Source organism: Cheilinus undulatus, linkage group 16, assembly GCF_018320785.1.
Source record: "Cheilinus undulatus linkage group 16, ASM1832078v1, whole genome shotgun sequence".
Taxonomy (NCBI): domain Eukaryota; kingdom Metazoa; phylum Chordata; class Actinopteri; order Labriformes; family Labridae; genus Cheilinus; species Cheilinus undulatus.
Window position 1 is genome coordinate 22,207,123 of NC_054880.1, and position 16,678 is coordinate 22,223,800.

Below are 16,678 nucleotides of genomic sequence, written 5' to 3' on the forward strand. Positions count from 1 at the left end.
CCTCTGTTTAATAAAGTTGTTCCCCAAACATCTACTCTTTATGAAGCTCTCTGTTTCCACATGGTTCAGGTAAAGAAAAACACAGTATAAAAAGCACCTCCGGTTTGCACTTTTCAAAGTAAAACAATTTCAATGACCTCTGTCCTGTTTCCAATTTGCCATTCCTCTCTAAAATCCTGGAAAAAACAATTGCATCTCAAGTTCACTCTCACCTCTCCAACAATAACCTTTATGAACAGTTCCAGTCGGGCTTCCGTCCCCACCACAGCACAGCAACATCCCTACTCAAAATAACCAACGACCTTCTAATGACAGCAGACTCCGGACTCTTATCCATTCTTATCCTCCTTGACCTGACTGCAGCTTTTGACATAATCTCCCATTCCATCGATTAGCATCCATTGGCTTATCTGGCACCCCACTTGACTGGTTCAAATCATATCTCCAGCCGTACTCAATTCATGAAAACATTTACATCCCAGCCATCTCCCATCTCCTCGGTGTCCCTCAGGGTTCAGTTCTTGGCCCTATCCTCTTCATCATCTATCTCCTTCCCCTTGGCCACATATTCCGTAAATATAACATTCAGTTTCATTGCTATGTAGACGACATCCAGCTCTACCTTTCCTCTCTGGTCTCCCCTTCGAATCCCTCCATAAACTACAACTGGTTCAGAATGCTGCAGGAACCCAACAGCTTCACTGGCTCCTAGTCACACACCGCATCACCTATAAAATCCTTCTCCTAACCTTCAAAGCCCTCCATAACCTCGCCCCTCCTTACCTGACTGAACTCCTCCACATAAACACACCCAGCCGGACTCTCAGACCATCATCCTCCATCAGCCTCACTATCGCTGCGGCACGCATGACCACCATGGGGTCCAGACCAACAATACAGCGCTTGTTATGCTTGCAGATTTGCTTTATGTGAATTTTTCAACACCAGATGTCAGCTGCTATTTCAGGAAAATTAAACTCACTATACAGACCATTATGAATTTAATATAAAAATCAGTCTTGCAATGTGATTTTACATTTTAATTTTTTTAAATATCTTAAAATATGTAAAGATGTTGATATGAGGTTACATATTTAGATGGCTATATTAAGATGATGTATTTCAAATAGAATGTAAAACATTCATAGTACGAGTTTGATGCAAATAACAGCACAAGGGCCAAATCCAAAACAAAATTAAAATTCTAATTTAATGGGGTGTGATGCCTAATATGATACCAGTATCATAGAATTCAAACTGCTGTCAACAGGAAATGACTCCAACTTGAGCACAGTGTATGTCTCATTAAAAAAGACAATAAATCCTGTCTGAACCTATTAGTCACTAGTCCAGCTGTAAATCTGACAATAATCTCTCATTTCCTGTGACCTCTTTTGCCCGTTATGACAAATGCATCAAATAATCTCAGAGTCTGACTCAGTGACAGAGGAGATGTGTTGCCCTGTCAAACAGAGAAGTTACCATGGCACTGTTTACTGGTGCTACAAGCTTGCCTTGAATCATCACAGAAACATACTTTGTGTGTCAGTGATTTGCTAAATGCAAGCAGTAGTCTGACAAGGAAAAAAGATGGCATAAAATGGTTAAGGTTACATGTAAGGAGTCAGTTAGATTCACAAAGGCAATAAATCATCCATTTCCAGGCTCTTATCTCACTTTGATGAGAAGGTAATAAAGGCAGGGGCTGTTTTAAATTTCAGTGGTGATGCAGTAAAACTAACTTAAAATGGTTGATTTAAACCAAATCAGAAAAAAATTACACAATTTTTTTTTTTTTTTCCAGCTTTAGTAAAAATAAAACCCCACCCAAACAATCAAAGGATTAAAGCAGACCACTGCTAGATCAGTCATGTATTTTTGGGATTTAGTAAAAAAGTTTTTCCAGTGTAAGCATCACTTTCACTCCTGTTGCATCTAGGCTATCTCATCTCTAGGTTTTTATTACTATTTGCCTAAAGTTAAGATATAGATTTTAAAAATCCATTGAGTAATAAAAGTTTTTTTAAAACAACATTGTGATTTTTTTGGAAACATAAAATTGGCTTTAAGAAAGACTTTTGAGCCTATCAGGCATCATGGGCCTAGACCAGTTTTGGCTTGATTGTAACAGATACTTTTCTACACTTGTAATAAAACAGTTTTCTTTATTAAGAAAACGGAGTGACATTATTAATGTAAAGGGAAAAACTAGTGGCTAATTTAAAGACCTGTGAAACAAGATGAACAGGGTTGGTGGCCTTCTACTGGGGGCAATGGAACCCAACTGAACCTGCCTAAAGTAGTCTAGGCTATAAGACTGTTAGCACAGTATAGATTAGCAGTATTTTAGAGGTAGAGGTAGAGGAGTTAAAAAAAACAGAAACTTAAATTTACCTGGGTCATTCTGAATTATCCCTTCATTTACGCTTTATGAAAACATTTGTTTGTATTTTTACACACAAAGACATAATTTGAACAATCTTGACTTCAAAAACTATATCCAAAAGTCTGTAAGAAAGTTCAATTCTGCTTAGCTAATTTCACTTTTCTCAGAAATTCCCTATCAACTGCTGCAGCTAGGATGTACTTAATGATTCTATCTCACATCACCTAATAGGCTACATACACTAGAGCCCTAAAACCACTGGAATCATTATATAAACAAGCACTCAAAAATTTAAACAAGAAACCATTCAGGTTTTATCATTGACACACCCATAAGAAGTATAGCTAGTCTGTTCAGTTGAGGAATCCTGATTAAATACAAAAATGTCTGTCTAGTGCATAGGATTCTACACAGCTTAGCACCCCCACTTCTGTCTTGCTTTATTAACTTTATAAATGATGCAAACAGAACCACTAGAGGGTCAGCTAGGAGGGACTGCATAATTACACTCAGAAAAATCACATATGGCCAGACTGTCTCTTCCTTCAGAGCATCACATCAGTGGAATTTAATACCACAACCAATTAGAGAGTCACCATCCTATCATCCATTTAATCATAATGTTAAGAAATGGTTGATTGGGAACCAACAATATCAACACTGATGCTGTGGTTACCCATATTAACATTAACTGTACCATTACTGTTGTGACATAATAAAAGTTCTTATGAATCATGCTGTAAATGTTCATATCATCACAATTATTTTTTTTTTACTGTTGTATAAATTTTAAAAGTGATAGATTCTTTAACATTTTTTATTTTAAAAAGTTACAAAGATGGCAAGCGTCACATAAGTGCCTGTCCCCATGGCTACGTCTATATGGTAAGTACAGTATTATGAGATCAAAACATGATTTTTTTTTTTTTTGCCAGTCATAAACAATAATAGGCTATACATATATGCCCTTCAGATATATAGTGTAAATGTCATTCAACAAAAAAGTCAAAGAAATATTATAAATATTATGAAAGTAATTGAGTCATGTCACTAATGTTACCCTAGGGCAGGGGTGTCAAACTCAATCACAGCAGGGGCCGGATTCTGGATTCAGGACTAACCAGAGGCCCTAACAGGGTAACCTTTTTAACCATAAACTGTCAATCTTGCTTCACCAGTAATAAAATATATATATATATAAAAAAACAAACAAACAAACTTAGCACTGATGATAAACGATTTTCACTAAAAAGTTAAAAAGACAAGTTTAAAGGCTCACAATCGGAGAAAAGTAAATTTATTAGTTCAAAAACATCAAAACATAAAATTGAAATTGAAAAATAAAATTGAAATTGAAAAAAATATATTTTTAATGGCAAATAGATTAGAAAGAAGTCTTGACCGTGAGTTTAAAAGGTCAAATATGAAATAAAATTTGTAATCATGAAATTAAAAGTCAAAATATAATTCAAAATTTTAAATTGTGAGTCTAAAAGGTCAAATTATTGGATTATGAAATCAAAGTTTATATATGAAAATATGAGGTAAAATACAAAATAATTGGTTATAAATGTCAAAACATCACTTAAAAATTTGAATGATGAATCTTAAAGCTCAAAATATTATATGAGAAGTCCACATTATGAGTTGAAATGCGCAGAGTATGAAATTAAAAGTCAAAATCCTAAGTTTGAGTCCTAATTGTGAGATGCTAAATTCAAAATGTGAAATTAAAAGACAAATTAATTTCTTTTTCCACATTCCTGGTTTCTTATAAAAACTTTTTTACTCCTTACTTTTTCAGATTTTATGACTTAAGGATATCTTAAATCATCAGAGATACATTTACATTTTTGTACCTGAGGAAATCTGCAGATCTCATATTGATGGGCCAGTTATAACAGAAATATGCAGGGTTGGCTGGAGTGAGATTTTGTTCATTAAACATGCGCGCACTCAATGATGGCGACGTATTCAGACTCATTTCACCATTAGGGTTTAAAAAGTATGTGTCTTACACAGGCCCTAACACACACACAGACACACACACCTATACACACATAATAGCAACAACTATTGAAGGATATGAGTGTGATAAACAACAGTTTACTGTGCTTCGTCATTTGCTAGCAAACCTTGAATAAAATAGATATGGACCACAGAGGCCATGCTCATAATGCCATAAATTTAATTGGGGGAAAAAACACTTGCTAGGTCAGCCACTTATGAAACCTTAGATGGTAATGTGAGCTTAGTTCAACTGCGATGGTCTCATTTCTGAAGACTGTACCTGAGTCTCATCATCTTTATTTTCCTCTCTTCTGATGATGTACCATTCCTGCTGCCTCTGTCTTCTGCTAGCGCCGGTCCCTCGTCTCTTTCCCTCTCTCTCACCTTCTTAAAGTATTTCAGTATGCTCATCTTCAGTAACACAGTTGGTAAGTCTTTCTTCAAAACATACATTGTGGCTACATTATCAATTGTACAGAAAAACATACTACTACCCGAGCAAAAGAAGACATTTGGTCACATTAACGTAGGCTAGCTAATGGTTAACTGTTAGCCCGTTCAGCTATTATCCTTTGTACCTTACAGAGCATTTATTCCAGTGGTACTCAACCTTAATCTACCCAGGAGCCACATTGTCTTAAAAATACTATTGCAAGAGCCACAATCCAAAACCAGGCATTTGATGATCAATCTATCCACAATGAATTGGTGGATTATTGTGTTGTTCAATGGGGTGAAATACATAAAAATGTCTTTATAGTGTCAGAAGAAAAGATATTTCACTGATAATAAGCATATGTTTTTATTTATATAAGCTCCACCTGGACTAAAGTCTTTTAAAATGTCAGAATGTGCTGACTTAGAGTTATAAGGAGCTTTTCAACGTGCTGATGAGTCATGGGTGTCTGTTTGGGTATTTATATTCCATATTTTGACCTTTACTTTTCTGTGACTCTGTTAACTTAAAGTTATGTTTTCTATTTTTTTCCCCTCTCATTATTATCGCTTTTAGCTAAAGGGGGAAGGTCCCCATATTGGTCTTTGCCCTGGGCTTCCAAATGTATAAAACCGGCCCTGCCTCACACCTACAGCTCCCCCTCACAGATCGCTCTGTCCTGCCAGTTTGTTGCTTTCATTTTTCTGTGTCTGCCCTTTTGACTGTATTTATCATTAGTACGTTTAAGATCAAATAAACTATCCACTTTTGGAAAAGTCTTACTCAGTTTTACATTGTTTTAAGATATGATATGTGTGTGTTTGGCTCGTTGGTGATGATGCGCATCGCAAAAGTCATCATCAAATACGAGTATGGGAGAGCATCGCAGGGAGTGAATGAAGAAATATGTTAAAACGAGGGCATTAGAAGCTTCACCTTGAACACAAGACAGGACAGCACACCTCTATTAACTTACGGAAGAGACGCGCCACCAGCGGACTTCCTCTGGGCTCTTTTACGCACGGTCCGCCGTCCTGGGCGCACCCGACGGTAATAAAACACAAGTTTTCATTTGAATTTGGAAGTTAAAGTCTGTCTTCTTTCTGTGGACTTAAATTTATTTATATGACTTATTGCAATGAGTCTTTACTGCTGACAGTTTTCATATTTAAAGAGGATTTCAGGAGGATTTTCTTAAAGGAAGCCTTAAAAGAGCTGCAACTGGTCACTAAAGAGCCACATGCGCTGGAGAGCCGCGGGTTGAGTATCACTGATTTATTCAAAACAATTATCATATAGTTTGTTAAGCCCTGGGTCCCCTTGTATAATTACACCATGACATAAGACGCCGACTAATTGTTTACCTTGGTATAATTGCTGCTGCACTCTGTCGCTGTTCTGCAGTGGCAGGAAGTCAACTCCCGCCCCACTGTGCTGTGATTGGCTAGCTATTCACAGGCTTAGGGCCGTCACCTTGCGCTGCCGTCCAATCAACACAGGGATAAACATTGCACACCAATCAGAGAGTAATTTGAGAGCGTCAAAGCATTTGATTCTCCGTGAGAATAGTTTGAGTGGAGTGTGAGCGTGAGACAGCAGGTGAAAGGTGTGTCACACACCAGAAGAGTGAGAGTTGGCAAGCCTGACACATGAGATCATCTTGTGGGCCGGATTTAACTGTTCCACGGGCCGGATTTGGCCCCCGGGCCTTGAGTTTGACACCTGTGCCATTGGTCATTTATTTTGAAAATAAAATCATGCTAAGAATACCAGTTGAGTATATAAATAAATAAATAAATATACGTGTGTGTATGTATGTATACTAGTACAAACGCATCTATTATAAATATTTTAAGAGTGAAACCGAACTAAAACGTTGATTATACGCTATGTCCATCAGCGTCTGCCACTCCAATACTAAGTTTCCATAGCAACTATTATTTAGGTAACCTTCGCTGTAGATGTGAGCATAGGGATGTGAGTAGATCGATAGCCCCGTCCCACTTCCGGGTTGGATTTCCTTCTCTTGCTACCACACTTGGTTTATTTCTTGTTTGATTATGTTTCATACAAAACAGGTTGGAGTTTCTTTTCTTCGTTTGTAAAATGTCTTTACGTAAATCTGGCATTATCATTAACATTTAGTATCAACCTTAAACCTTTAAAGTCAAAGCATGCATGAACTACATCCCCCATGAGCCTTTGCTTTTACTGTTGGACAGACCCTTCATACATTAACAACTAAACGCGATATTCAACAAACAGAATCAAACATTATGTCGATTGTAAATCCTGAAACAGAAAGCTTTAAAAATGTTTTAACATTATTTACTGTCGAAGCGTTAAAAAAATGTACCTGAAAACGTGGTTGTCATAGCAACCAATGTCTGACGTCATTCGTCCCGGTGTGACCCTGCTGCTGTGTCTTTGATTGTAGGGAAACCCCGTGGATGAGCGGGAGAGATCATCAGCTGTGTGGCCGGGAGTCAGGAACAGCATCGTCTAAGGACACTCACAGGCTAGTACAAACTTACCTTTTGCTTATAATCGAAGCCATTCTCAATGGTTTACTGCTAAAATGACGCTGTGTGCCCCTAGAACCTCTTATTCGACGTGAATCTTTGCGACTGAGACCGTAAGAGGAGTCCAGTGGTGCGCCGCTGCTCAGTCATTGTTCGGCTCGGACTGAATGAGAAACGGTGCTGTACTTTATATATTTCTTTAACTCGCTCTGTTCAGAAGGTCGTTTTTGCTGGGTAGGACATGATTTATGATGGAAGGAACCTAAGATATTATCTTAATGCCCGAAATACTACTATCTTTGGTTTGTGTTCCGGGAAGCGAAAAGGGCGTTCACTTTGAACAAAACTAAGCTAGGCTCCTTTTATTCTGGCGACACTATTGCAAGGTTTTATCGGCTATCTTCAGCTTCATGTAACATCTTCCCCATAGTGTAATACAAATATAAAGGACATTTCATATAGCAAGCTGTTCTTTGACGGTTTTGTGAATCCCTCCTGTACACAGTAGGAGCCCAGTGGGCAGGTGTGTGCGTGCGCGTGCGTGCTTGTGTGACGTGAAACTGGGTGGCCGACATTCCTCAGAAGGGTGCAGGTGTCTGAGTGCTGGCAAATCTGACTCACTGATCGTGGGATTTTTGAAATGCTGGTTTCATAGGCTTGGTAACGCTACTACTTCATTTGTCAAGGCAGCTGGTAAGCAGCAATTTCTTTATTCTGTTTTATGTATATATACCGATATGCTCCTGCAGCTTAGCTAGTTAAAGAGAGGTAAAATCTTTGAGATCGGAAGTAGAGTTTTAAAGGTTTCACCTGAGATGAGATCAATATTGAACATATTTGATGTTTTATGATTGATACACTTAGTTGCCTCACCTGAATCTTCTTAAGTGAGTATCTGAAACATGGAATTACTGCTCTGCTTTAAAATTGATTTGGATCCAGTATTTTCATGTTTTTTTTTTACAATTATGTAACAAATGAATAAAATAAGTAATTGACATAAATTACAAAACAAACTATGCTTGAACATCTTCACATGCAAATACTCCATGTTCAAAGATTCAATCTGCCTCTAAAACACAAATATCTGATTAGTTTGACTCTTTTTGACTCTTCTACTGATAATCAATGAATTCAAGGCAATGGCTTTTACTCTGAGGTATTTCGACAGCCTTTCCCTTTTAATCGTGGGATTTTAAAAACAGAAGATAAACTGAATTTTTGAAAACTGCATCGCAAGAGGATTATAATCAGAGTTGTCGGTCTGGTGTGTGGATATTGTGCTATTTTTTTATATTGCAACCCCCTCTGCCTTAACCTTACATTTCATATTTTATGTCCTTTACATTTATCCTAGGAAAAGTCTATCATTATCTCTATCTTTTGAGTTGTTTAATAATTTAGTAAACCCAGAAGTAAAGAATAGGATTTGTGAATGGTTACTGGCTCCATATTTTTCTTGTCAGTATTGTGGTTTTATCACAGGCATTTGCTATTTGTTAAATATGTTAAAATGAGTATATTTAAGATGCTTACCTGTAAATTGATTTCATGATTTTAGGGGGACTATGGATAAAGCCCTCCATGTAGTTATACCACTTTCTCCCGTTGTATTACTTAAGATATGCTTGCCAAGTGAATTTAGTCACCAGTATGAATCAAGTCTGTGCCAGTCTGAGAGTGCCGATGAGCCAAGCTGGTTGAAATCCAAAAAACACAAAGCTTGGGTGGACACACCCAAGACACATTCAGTGGTGGTGGTGGGGGGGGGGGCAGAACCACTGATGAAATTTAGCATAAAATTAAGTAATGACTAATGTAGTACGTCATGATTTCAGATAAATTGACAAATTTACCATGTTTTGTGTGCTAATGCGTTTGAGCATACATGTATACTTATTTTGAAATGTATATATAGTATGTATGTGTGCACATACCAGAAGAAACCAGGTTTCTCTGAGAAATCAGGTTAGACAGGAAGTTGAGCAGGAAGGACAAGGCGTTAACCTGTACGGCTGTACTCCTCCTCTCAGGTTAAATGTTCAAGGAGAGGAGCGACATGATGGTAGAGAGAGGAGGGCCCTCGTCCTAGCTTCATGCTGTTCCTCCCTGTCTCATCTTGATCCCTTGCCCTCCCCCAATGCTGTCCCCTCTTTCTTCTTAATCCGACTCATCATTTCTCTTGTTCCTCCTGACTCCCTCTCCCCGTCTCTCCTTCCTCAGCACACACAGGAGTCATGGACTGCAGGGGGGAGCTGGTTGAGAAGGCCAAACTGGCTGAGCAGGCTGAGCGCTATGATGACATGGCTGAGGCCATGAAGAAAGTGGTGGAGAGTGACCCAGTGCTCACTAATGAAGAGCGCAACCTTTTCTCTGTTGCCTACAAGAATGTGGTGGGGTGTAGGAGGTCTTCCTGGAGGGTGATCTCCTGCATGGAGCAGAAGTCGGATGATCAAATCAAGCAGCAGTTCATAAAGGACTACAGGGAAGAGATTGAGAAGGAGCTGAAGAAGATCTGCGATGAAGTCCTGGTAAGAAGGCAGACTATGGATGGATGTTATATATGAATGACTTGAAGGACATAAATGTTTGTTTTTATTTCAGTGCATTGTAAGAGTAACTATAATCATGTGTAATGTCTCTTTTGAAGATTTTGCAAATCAATATAATAAGTTATAGGCTAATACTACGCCATTACTGAGAACAATTTTACCAGGGGTAATACAACAGTCTACATTGTCTATGCCATACTGTACATTCAGGTATGTTTGTAGTAGGGCTGCATGTAACATGTCAAGTGACCTTTGTTCATCAATTTAAAAACAGTTTGAGCAAACGTAAAATACCTGAGGAAATGTTTGCATTGGGCACTGCTCTGAGGTCTGTATCTTCAGTAGCTTACAAAGTATATTGTCATGTAAATATTTAATATCTTTGCAAATAATTATCTTCAGAAAAGAAGCATTGTACAAATTCACAAATGTCTTTATGGTAACAACCTAGAGTGTTCACAGTAATTAGAAACAAGATAAATTCAAGCAATTTAAATCAATTTAAGAGCTTGAATAATTAGGATACATCTATATTTTCACATTTCCCTTAAAAATATTCATCCCTTTGAAAAATGCACCACTGTCACTTTCCTACTCTTCAGGACTGTACTATGAAACAAATCCAATATACCAAGGGTACATTGTCCTCTCAAACCTAAAATGAAAAATTACACTAAGCAGTCATACACATTTGGTCGTCAGTGTTGTAAGCCAACCAAAGGTTTCTATGTGCACAAAAAAGGGGCCTGTGCTCGCAGCATTTAATGAATCGATTTTATAAAAATTCTAGTATCAGCAGATTTTCATAAATAATGACATTAAAAAGGAAAACTAGGAAACTGATCAAATTAATCAACACTCTTGCAGGGACAGATGCAAGAAGAACGGGCAGAAAACAGATCGCCTGCTGTGTAAATGCAAGATTGAGGCTTGTGCCTTTTTCCCATCATTAGTGCACATATATCTAACGTTAGCAGTGTTGTGTCTTCAGTCTGTGGTGGTTTGATAAGTGTAAAGTGCTCTCTCTCTTCTTCCCTCTTGGGATTTGCTAACAGCTCCTTGATCAAGTGACTTGATTGGGCAGTTTGCTGTGATTTTTGGCAGTTGATCTCATATCCCAAACAACACATCTCAATTCCAAGAGTGGTTTTGTAGAGAAATACACATAAACATCACCAGATATAATATGGAAATGGCAAACATGTCTCTGAAATCCTAACTAGAAAAGTACTCAGAGAGTGTAGATCTCCGCCATTAGCCCTATCTCCCAATAGTAAAGAATCCTTCAAAAAAAATCCTGGATCCAGACGGTGATCTGGATCACTCCCAAAATCGAATCAGTTCTTCCTTATGACATTTTTGACATTTCCTGAAAATTTCATGAGAATCCGTCCATGACTTTTGAGTTATGCTGCTAATAAACAAACTAACAAACCCACTCAATCGCATAACCTCCTTGGCGGAGGTAATTAAGCTCTACACTATGAACAACAATGGCTTGAGGGATAAAATAACTCCTAACTTTTGCTTTTCCTATTGTTATGAGTTCTCATTTCAACACTTATACTGGAAATTAAAATGTCCACAGAAACTGCTGGACGACTATCTGATTCCCTCTGCAAAAGAAGCTGACAGCAAAGTCTTCTACCTGAAGATGAAGGGAGACTACAACCGCTACCTGGCTGAGGTGGCCTGTGGGGATGATAGGAAAAGTAAGTAAAGTAGACTTGAGGTTTTATAAATGTTAGATAAATAGAAAGGAAGATGCAGGGTTATTATGACAAATGGGGACAGAATTTATGCAGTTTTATTGGAGACTGTAGCACCCAAGCATGCATTTTGATTAAAAATAAAAGGTTCCCTCTTTAATTCTGTGTAATGCTTTGTGTCAGATTTTCCCAACTGCTCTGAAATGATTGTCTAGTTTTATTTGAAGCTGTAATTATGACTTTCTGTCAAATCAAATGTCTGTCATTTCAGAATTTTAGCAAGGTGGATTTTGGATTTTATATCTGTAAGTTTTCACCTGCCATGACAGTAAACTGATGTATTTGGTTTAGGACAAAACAAATTATTGATATATTGGAAAAAAAACAATGTTTTCTGACTTTTAATGAAAATGAAAGAAATATTTAATCCAGAAAAAATATCCAGAAACAGGGAGAAAAAAATTAGATACTTGCAGTGTAGCTGTAACTTTGTGTTCCTGGTAATGCTATTATAACTTACTTGTAGTTTTAAATGTGATTTGGCTATCCATAATAAATTTAGTGATTCAATACATCCAATTTAATAAATACTAGCTTTTTCTGGAGTGATCATCTTAACGTTGCTTATCTTAACTGGGTCATTTTCCCTCTATTTCTTTTTTTTGTACCTGCTTCATATAAACCCAGCATTACCTCACTGCATACAATACAATTTTCACTTTGGGGACAAACATTTCTCCTTGATATGGAAGGCAGGTAGTTATGTTTATATTTAAAGTGTCTTTATTGTTTCTGCAGTTTAGGGTTGTAGTGGATAAACTAAACTGGACTGATCCCAAAAATGAACCTAGGCATATAACTTGTTGAAATAGATTGAACTTGGGTATTGCTAAATTGATTACTCTGTAACATGAAGTTTTATTTTCTTGTAAAAATGCCAACATTCACACAGGTTCCAGGTTCTCTCTATGGGAGATCAGCCAGCTTATCTTCTGTTAAATTAGTGGACTGAATGGATTATGAGCAAACAATTGTTTTAGGAAACCTTAGGGCTTATGGAAGTTGTGAACTTTTCTTTTTGTCTGATTTGGCCAAAGGTATAGAAACATTTTTCATGAATTTAACTTAAATGTGGATATTCTACAAAGCTGATTGTGAATGTCAAAGAAGTCAAAGGCGACGTTCACACTGCAGTTAAAAGTGACCTGAATCTGATTTTTTTCTGACAGTGTGAACAGCACAAGTCACACTGAATCTCACCTTTTCAAATCAGATTCAGGCCACTTTTTGTATGTGGTTCTGAATCAGATACGTATCCGATCTTTTGGAAGCTGACTGCAGTGTGAACAGGCAAACCAAAAAATCAGATCTGAGAAAAGATCAGAATTGAGCATTGTGTGAACGTAACCTAAGAAGCAGCAGCAATGACCATCAAGTTTATTAAATTCCGAACTTGTCTGTCTTGTTTGTAGCTGTCTGCGAGTGTTCAGAAAAAGCCTACTGTGACGCCTTGGATACCGCCAAAGAAAACATGCCGCCAACACATCCCATCCGTCTAGGCCTTGCTCTCAACTTCTCTGTCTTCTTCTATGAGATCACCAGCTCACCTGAGAAAGCCTGCTGTCTGGCGAAAAAGGTAACGCTTGTCTTCTTCTCCCATTACTGTTTACTCTGTGTTCATGTTCAAAAGATCTGAGTTTGGGACATGAGGGTGGTGTCAGACTGGTGAGGGTTATTTCAACTATCCTAACAGCGACTAGACACAGAATGACTGCAAAAGGCCTTTTTCTTTCACAGCTGGTGTTTCAACTTATGTGTTAACAAAAATCAGGCCAGCAGTTTTCTTCATTTGTGATTAAGCAAAACTTATACCCTTTCCTTATGAGAAGGCTTTAAAGAACATCATACTTCATGTCAAAGCATGTGTGTAAATGCACAAAGAATTGCCACCTTGTAATCTGTCCTCTTCCTCCTGACTTCTTCACACTTTAATGAAGCCTTTTGATGACGAAAGCCTTGGTGCACCAAAATTGTTTATATTCTTTGTGTTGCTGCCGCTTCTGTTTCCCCTCAAGACCCAGAACTTACACCAGGACCAAATCATGCCAAACTTAGTTCTTTCAAAGACTGGTTTCCAGGCATGTGTAGAAAGTAAAAAAGCTATAATATGCACTTGAAGGGTTGTAGCATTAGTTTCAATGATGAGTTGTGTTGCTAATTGCATAACTATTGTGTTTTTATTGAGCATTTTCTGCCACTCAGTTTACGTCTTAGTTGAAGTTCTGTATGTAAATACGATCAATCCTGTAAATTATTACACTCCTTTTTGTTCAAATTATCTTTTTTTTTTTTTTTTTTTAATTTAAATCTTTAAATGTCTGCTTTTTGTGTGTGTATTATTCAGGGTTGGTCTTTTTTCCCCTTGCCTGTGTCTTTAATAGATCTCACGCTAGAGTTTTTAGTTGATATTGGCGGTTGTCTCTGTCTCCACCAGGCCTTTGATGATGCCATCGCTGAGCTGGATTCCCTCAGCGGTGACTGCTACAAAGACAGCACCTTGATCATGCAGCTGCTCCGTGACAATCTTACTGTGAGTGCCTCTTCACCACCCCCATCTCTCTGTCCCTTTACTTTGTCCTTGATATTTGGGCTTTCTTTGGAAGCCCCTCTCCACAATCTAAAGACGTTAAAACTAGCCCTGTTTTTTAAAAATGTTATTATCCCCATGGTAATTTATAAAATATGACAATTGCTTTTATTGACAAAATAGTGATAGTATGAGGGTAATAGTCAAAAAAATATTTACTTACTTGGAATTTTGTAATAAAAAGTTGATAACATTACACATTTGATTAAAAAGATTTGTAGTATTCAGACCCTTTTCAAACTCGAAATTTAGCTCAGGTTTTTCCCATTTCTCTGGATCTCTGCTGAGATGTTTCTGCGCCTTGATTGGAGTCTACCTGTGATTAATTACATTGATCAGACATGATTTGGAAAGGCACACACCTTTCTATAGAGGGCTTCACAGCTGACAACACATATCAGAGCAAAAAAACAAGCCATGAGGTAAAAAAAAAGAACTGCCAGCAGAGCTTAGAGACAGGATTGTTGCGAGGCACAGATCTGGAGAAGGCTACCAAAATAATTCTGCTGCACCGAAGGTTCCCAAGAGCACAGTAGCCTCCATAATTCTCACATGGAAAAAGTTTAGCACAACCAGGACTCTTCCAAGTGCTGGTTACCCAGCCAAACTGAGCAGTCAAGGGAGAAGGGCCTCAGTAAGGGATGTAACCAAGAACCTGATGGCCATGGCTCTGACTGAGCTCCAGAGGTCCTGTGTGGAGATGCTGCAAAGTTCCAGAGGGACCACCATCACCGCAGCCCTCCAGTGATCTGGGCTTATGGCAGAGTGACTAGATGGGAGCTTGTCTTCAGAGCAAAACACACAAAAGCCCTGCTTTGAGGAGATCTTCTGTCCAGTCACTCTGCCATAAAGTCCAGAGTGGAGGACTGTATTGATGGTTATCTTTCTGGAACTTTGTGACATCTCCATACAGGATCTTTCGAGCTCAGTCAGTAACCATCAGGTTCTTGGTTCTTCAGCTGGACTCCAATCAAGGTGCAGAAACATCTCAGCAAAGATCAGGAGAAATGTGAGGAAGTTATTTATTTTTAATAAATTTGCAAAAATTTATAAAATCCAGTTTTCACTTCGTCATGATAGATTACTGAGTGTAGATTAATGAGTATATATATATATATGTTTATATATATATATATTTATATGTATAAATTTAATTTATGTATAAAATTTTTTACAAGTGAAGCATCAGACTGCAGCATAAAAAATTGCTAAAAAGTAAAGGGGGTCTGAATACTTTCTGAATGCACAGTGGCAGAAATGGGCCTCCAGAGATTCCCCATAACTTGTTTAAGCTTGACAAAGTTTTGGATCTGCAAAGTATGCACTAATCCTGGTTTCTCTGCTCCTTCAGCTCTGGACATCTGACAACCAGGGGGAGGCTGAATGTGAACAAGAGGAGACGGAGCAGGCAGCGGAGAAAAAGTGAACTTCAGGGGGAATTGAGAAAAAAATAAAGGAAAAAACAGAAACACACATTTTTTTTACCTTTCACCAGCCTAAGTTGTGTGTGTGTGTGTGGTTGTGTTTGCTCATACATGCACAGATATGTATGTTTACACGCCACTCACAATGTGTAAAGTACAGTATGTGTGCGCAGATACATAGAAGTATGTGTGTGTGTGTGAATCATATGGGCACCTCCACAAAAAAAAGAAAAAAAAACACAAATGGAATATATTTTTTTTTGTTTTGGAGCATTACTCATTTTTTTGAACCAATTGATGTTTATTTTTATTTATTTTCCTCTCTGTGGTCCAGTTCAGATTAAATCCCTCTTTTAGATCCAAATCAGCCCCATGCTCTATGACCTTAATCACTGTAGCAAACCACTGCTGTGCCAGGGGCGACAAAGTAAACTCGTTTTGGTCATTTGGATTTTTTTCTGGAGCTCAACAATTACAGTCTTTTCCACATTTAGGTCCCCATTGTTACATTAAATCATAATAAAATCAATCACAGCAGTGTTCAGCCACTAAATGTTTGGTCTAGTCTGACAGCAGGGATCATATAGATGGCAGAATTTCCCTTGGATCTATTACCATTATGTTTTTATCCATCCCGCCCTGTCCGCGTTGAATTTAGCAGGTAGTATTTATGGATGGTACATGTCATGGCTCATTGGGTTCAAATGTGCATTCAGGCTAAGAAAAGGTTTTCTGTGTGAATGTCCACTTGCAGAAGCAGTGGTTTAAGCTTTGGTTTAGAGGATCACATTCCATCATACGGACATCTTTTCACTCCCAGTGAAACGTGTAGACTGTAAAATTTCCTGCAATTTTTCATTACACACAACAAGGTATGGACAGCCTAAGATAAAGAGAGCAACTTGACAAAATGGCTCGATACTGTAACTTTTGATATTTTATCTTTTCAGCAGTGCAGAGGATACTTTTGTAACATGCACCTCCATGTGGCT

At 37.9% G+C, this 16,678-nt stretch overlaps 1 protein-coding gene across 2 annotated transcripts; it reads left to right on the forward strand.

Annotated features, from left to right (window-relative positions):
- Positions 1-7,235: 7,235 nt before the first annotated feature.
- ywhaz (tyrosine 3-monooxygenase/tryptophan 5-monooxygenase activation protein, zeta polypeptide) lies at positions 7,236-15,731 on the forward strand. Of its 2 annotated transcripts, none has more exons than XM_041808621.1 (6): positions 7,236-7,350; positions 9,578-9,885; positions 11,495-11,618; positions 13,088-13,251; positions 14,110-14,205; positions 15,614-15,731. In XM_041808621.1, exons 2-6 carry the CDS (start codon positions 9,592-9,594, stop codon positions 15,686-15,688), a joined length of 753 nt encoding a protein of 250 aa, XP_041664555.1. In that variant the 5' UTR covers positions 7,236-7,350; positions 9,578-9,591; the 3' UTR covers positions 15,689-15,731. The 2 variants fall into 2 exon arrangements, with proteins under 2 accessions (XP_041664555.1, XP_041664554.1); XM_041808620.1 differs by lacking the exon at positions 7,236-7,350 and adding an exon at positions 7,358-8,047.
- The last annotated feature ends 947 nt before the right edge of the window (positions 15,732-16,678 follow it).

Coding starts and splice junctions, on each gene's coding strand:
- ywhaz (XM_041808621.1), top strand. CDS start 9,592: ATGGACTGCAGGGGGGAGCTGGTTGAGAAGGCCAAACTGGCTGAGCAG. Junction 9,886..11,494: donor AGATCTGCGATGAAGTCCTG/GTAAGAAGGCAG, acceptor AAATGTCCACAG/AAACTGCTGGACGACTATCT. Junction 14,206..15,613: donor TGCTCCGTGACAATCTTACT/GTGAGTGCCTCT, acceptor CTGCTCCTTCAG/CTCTGGACATCTGACAACCA.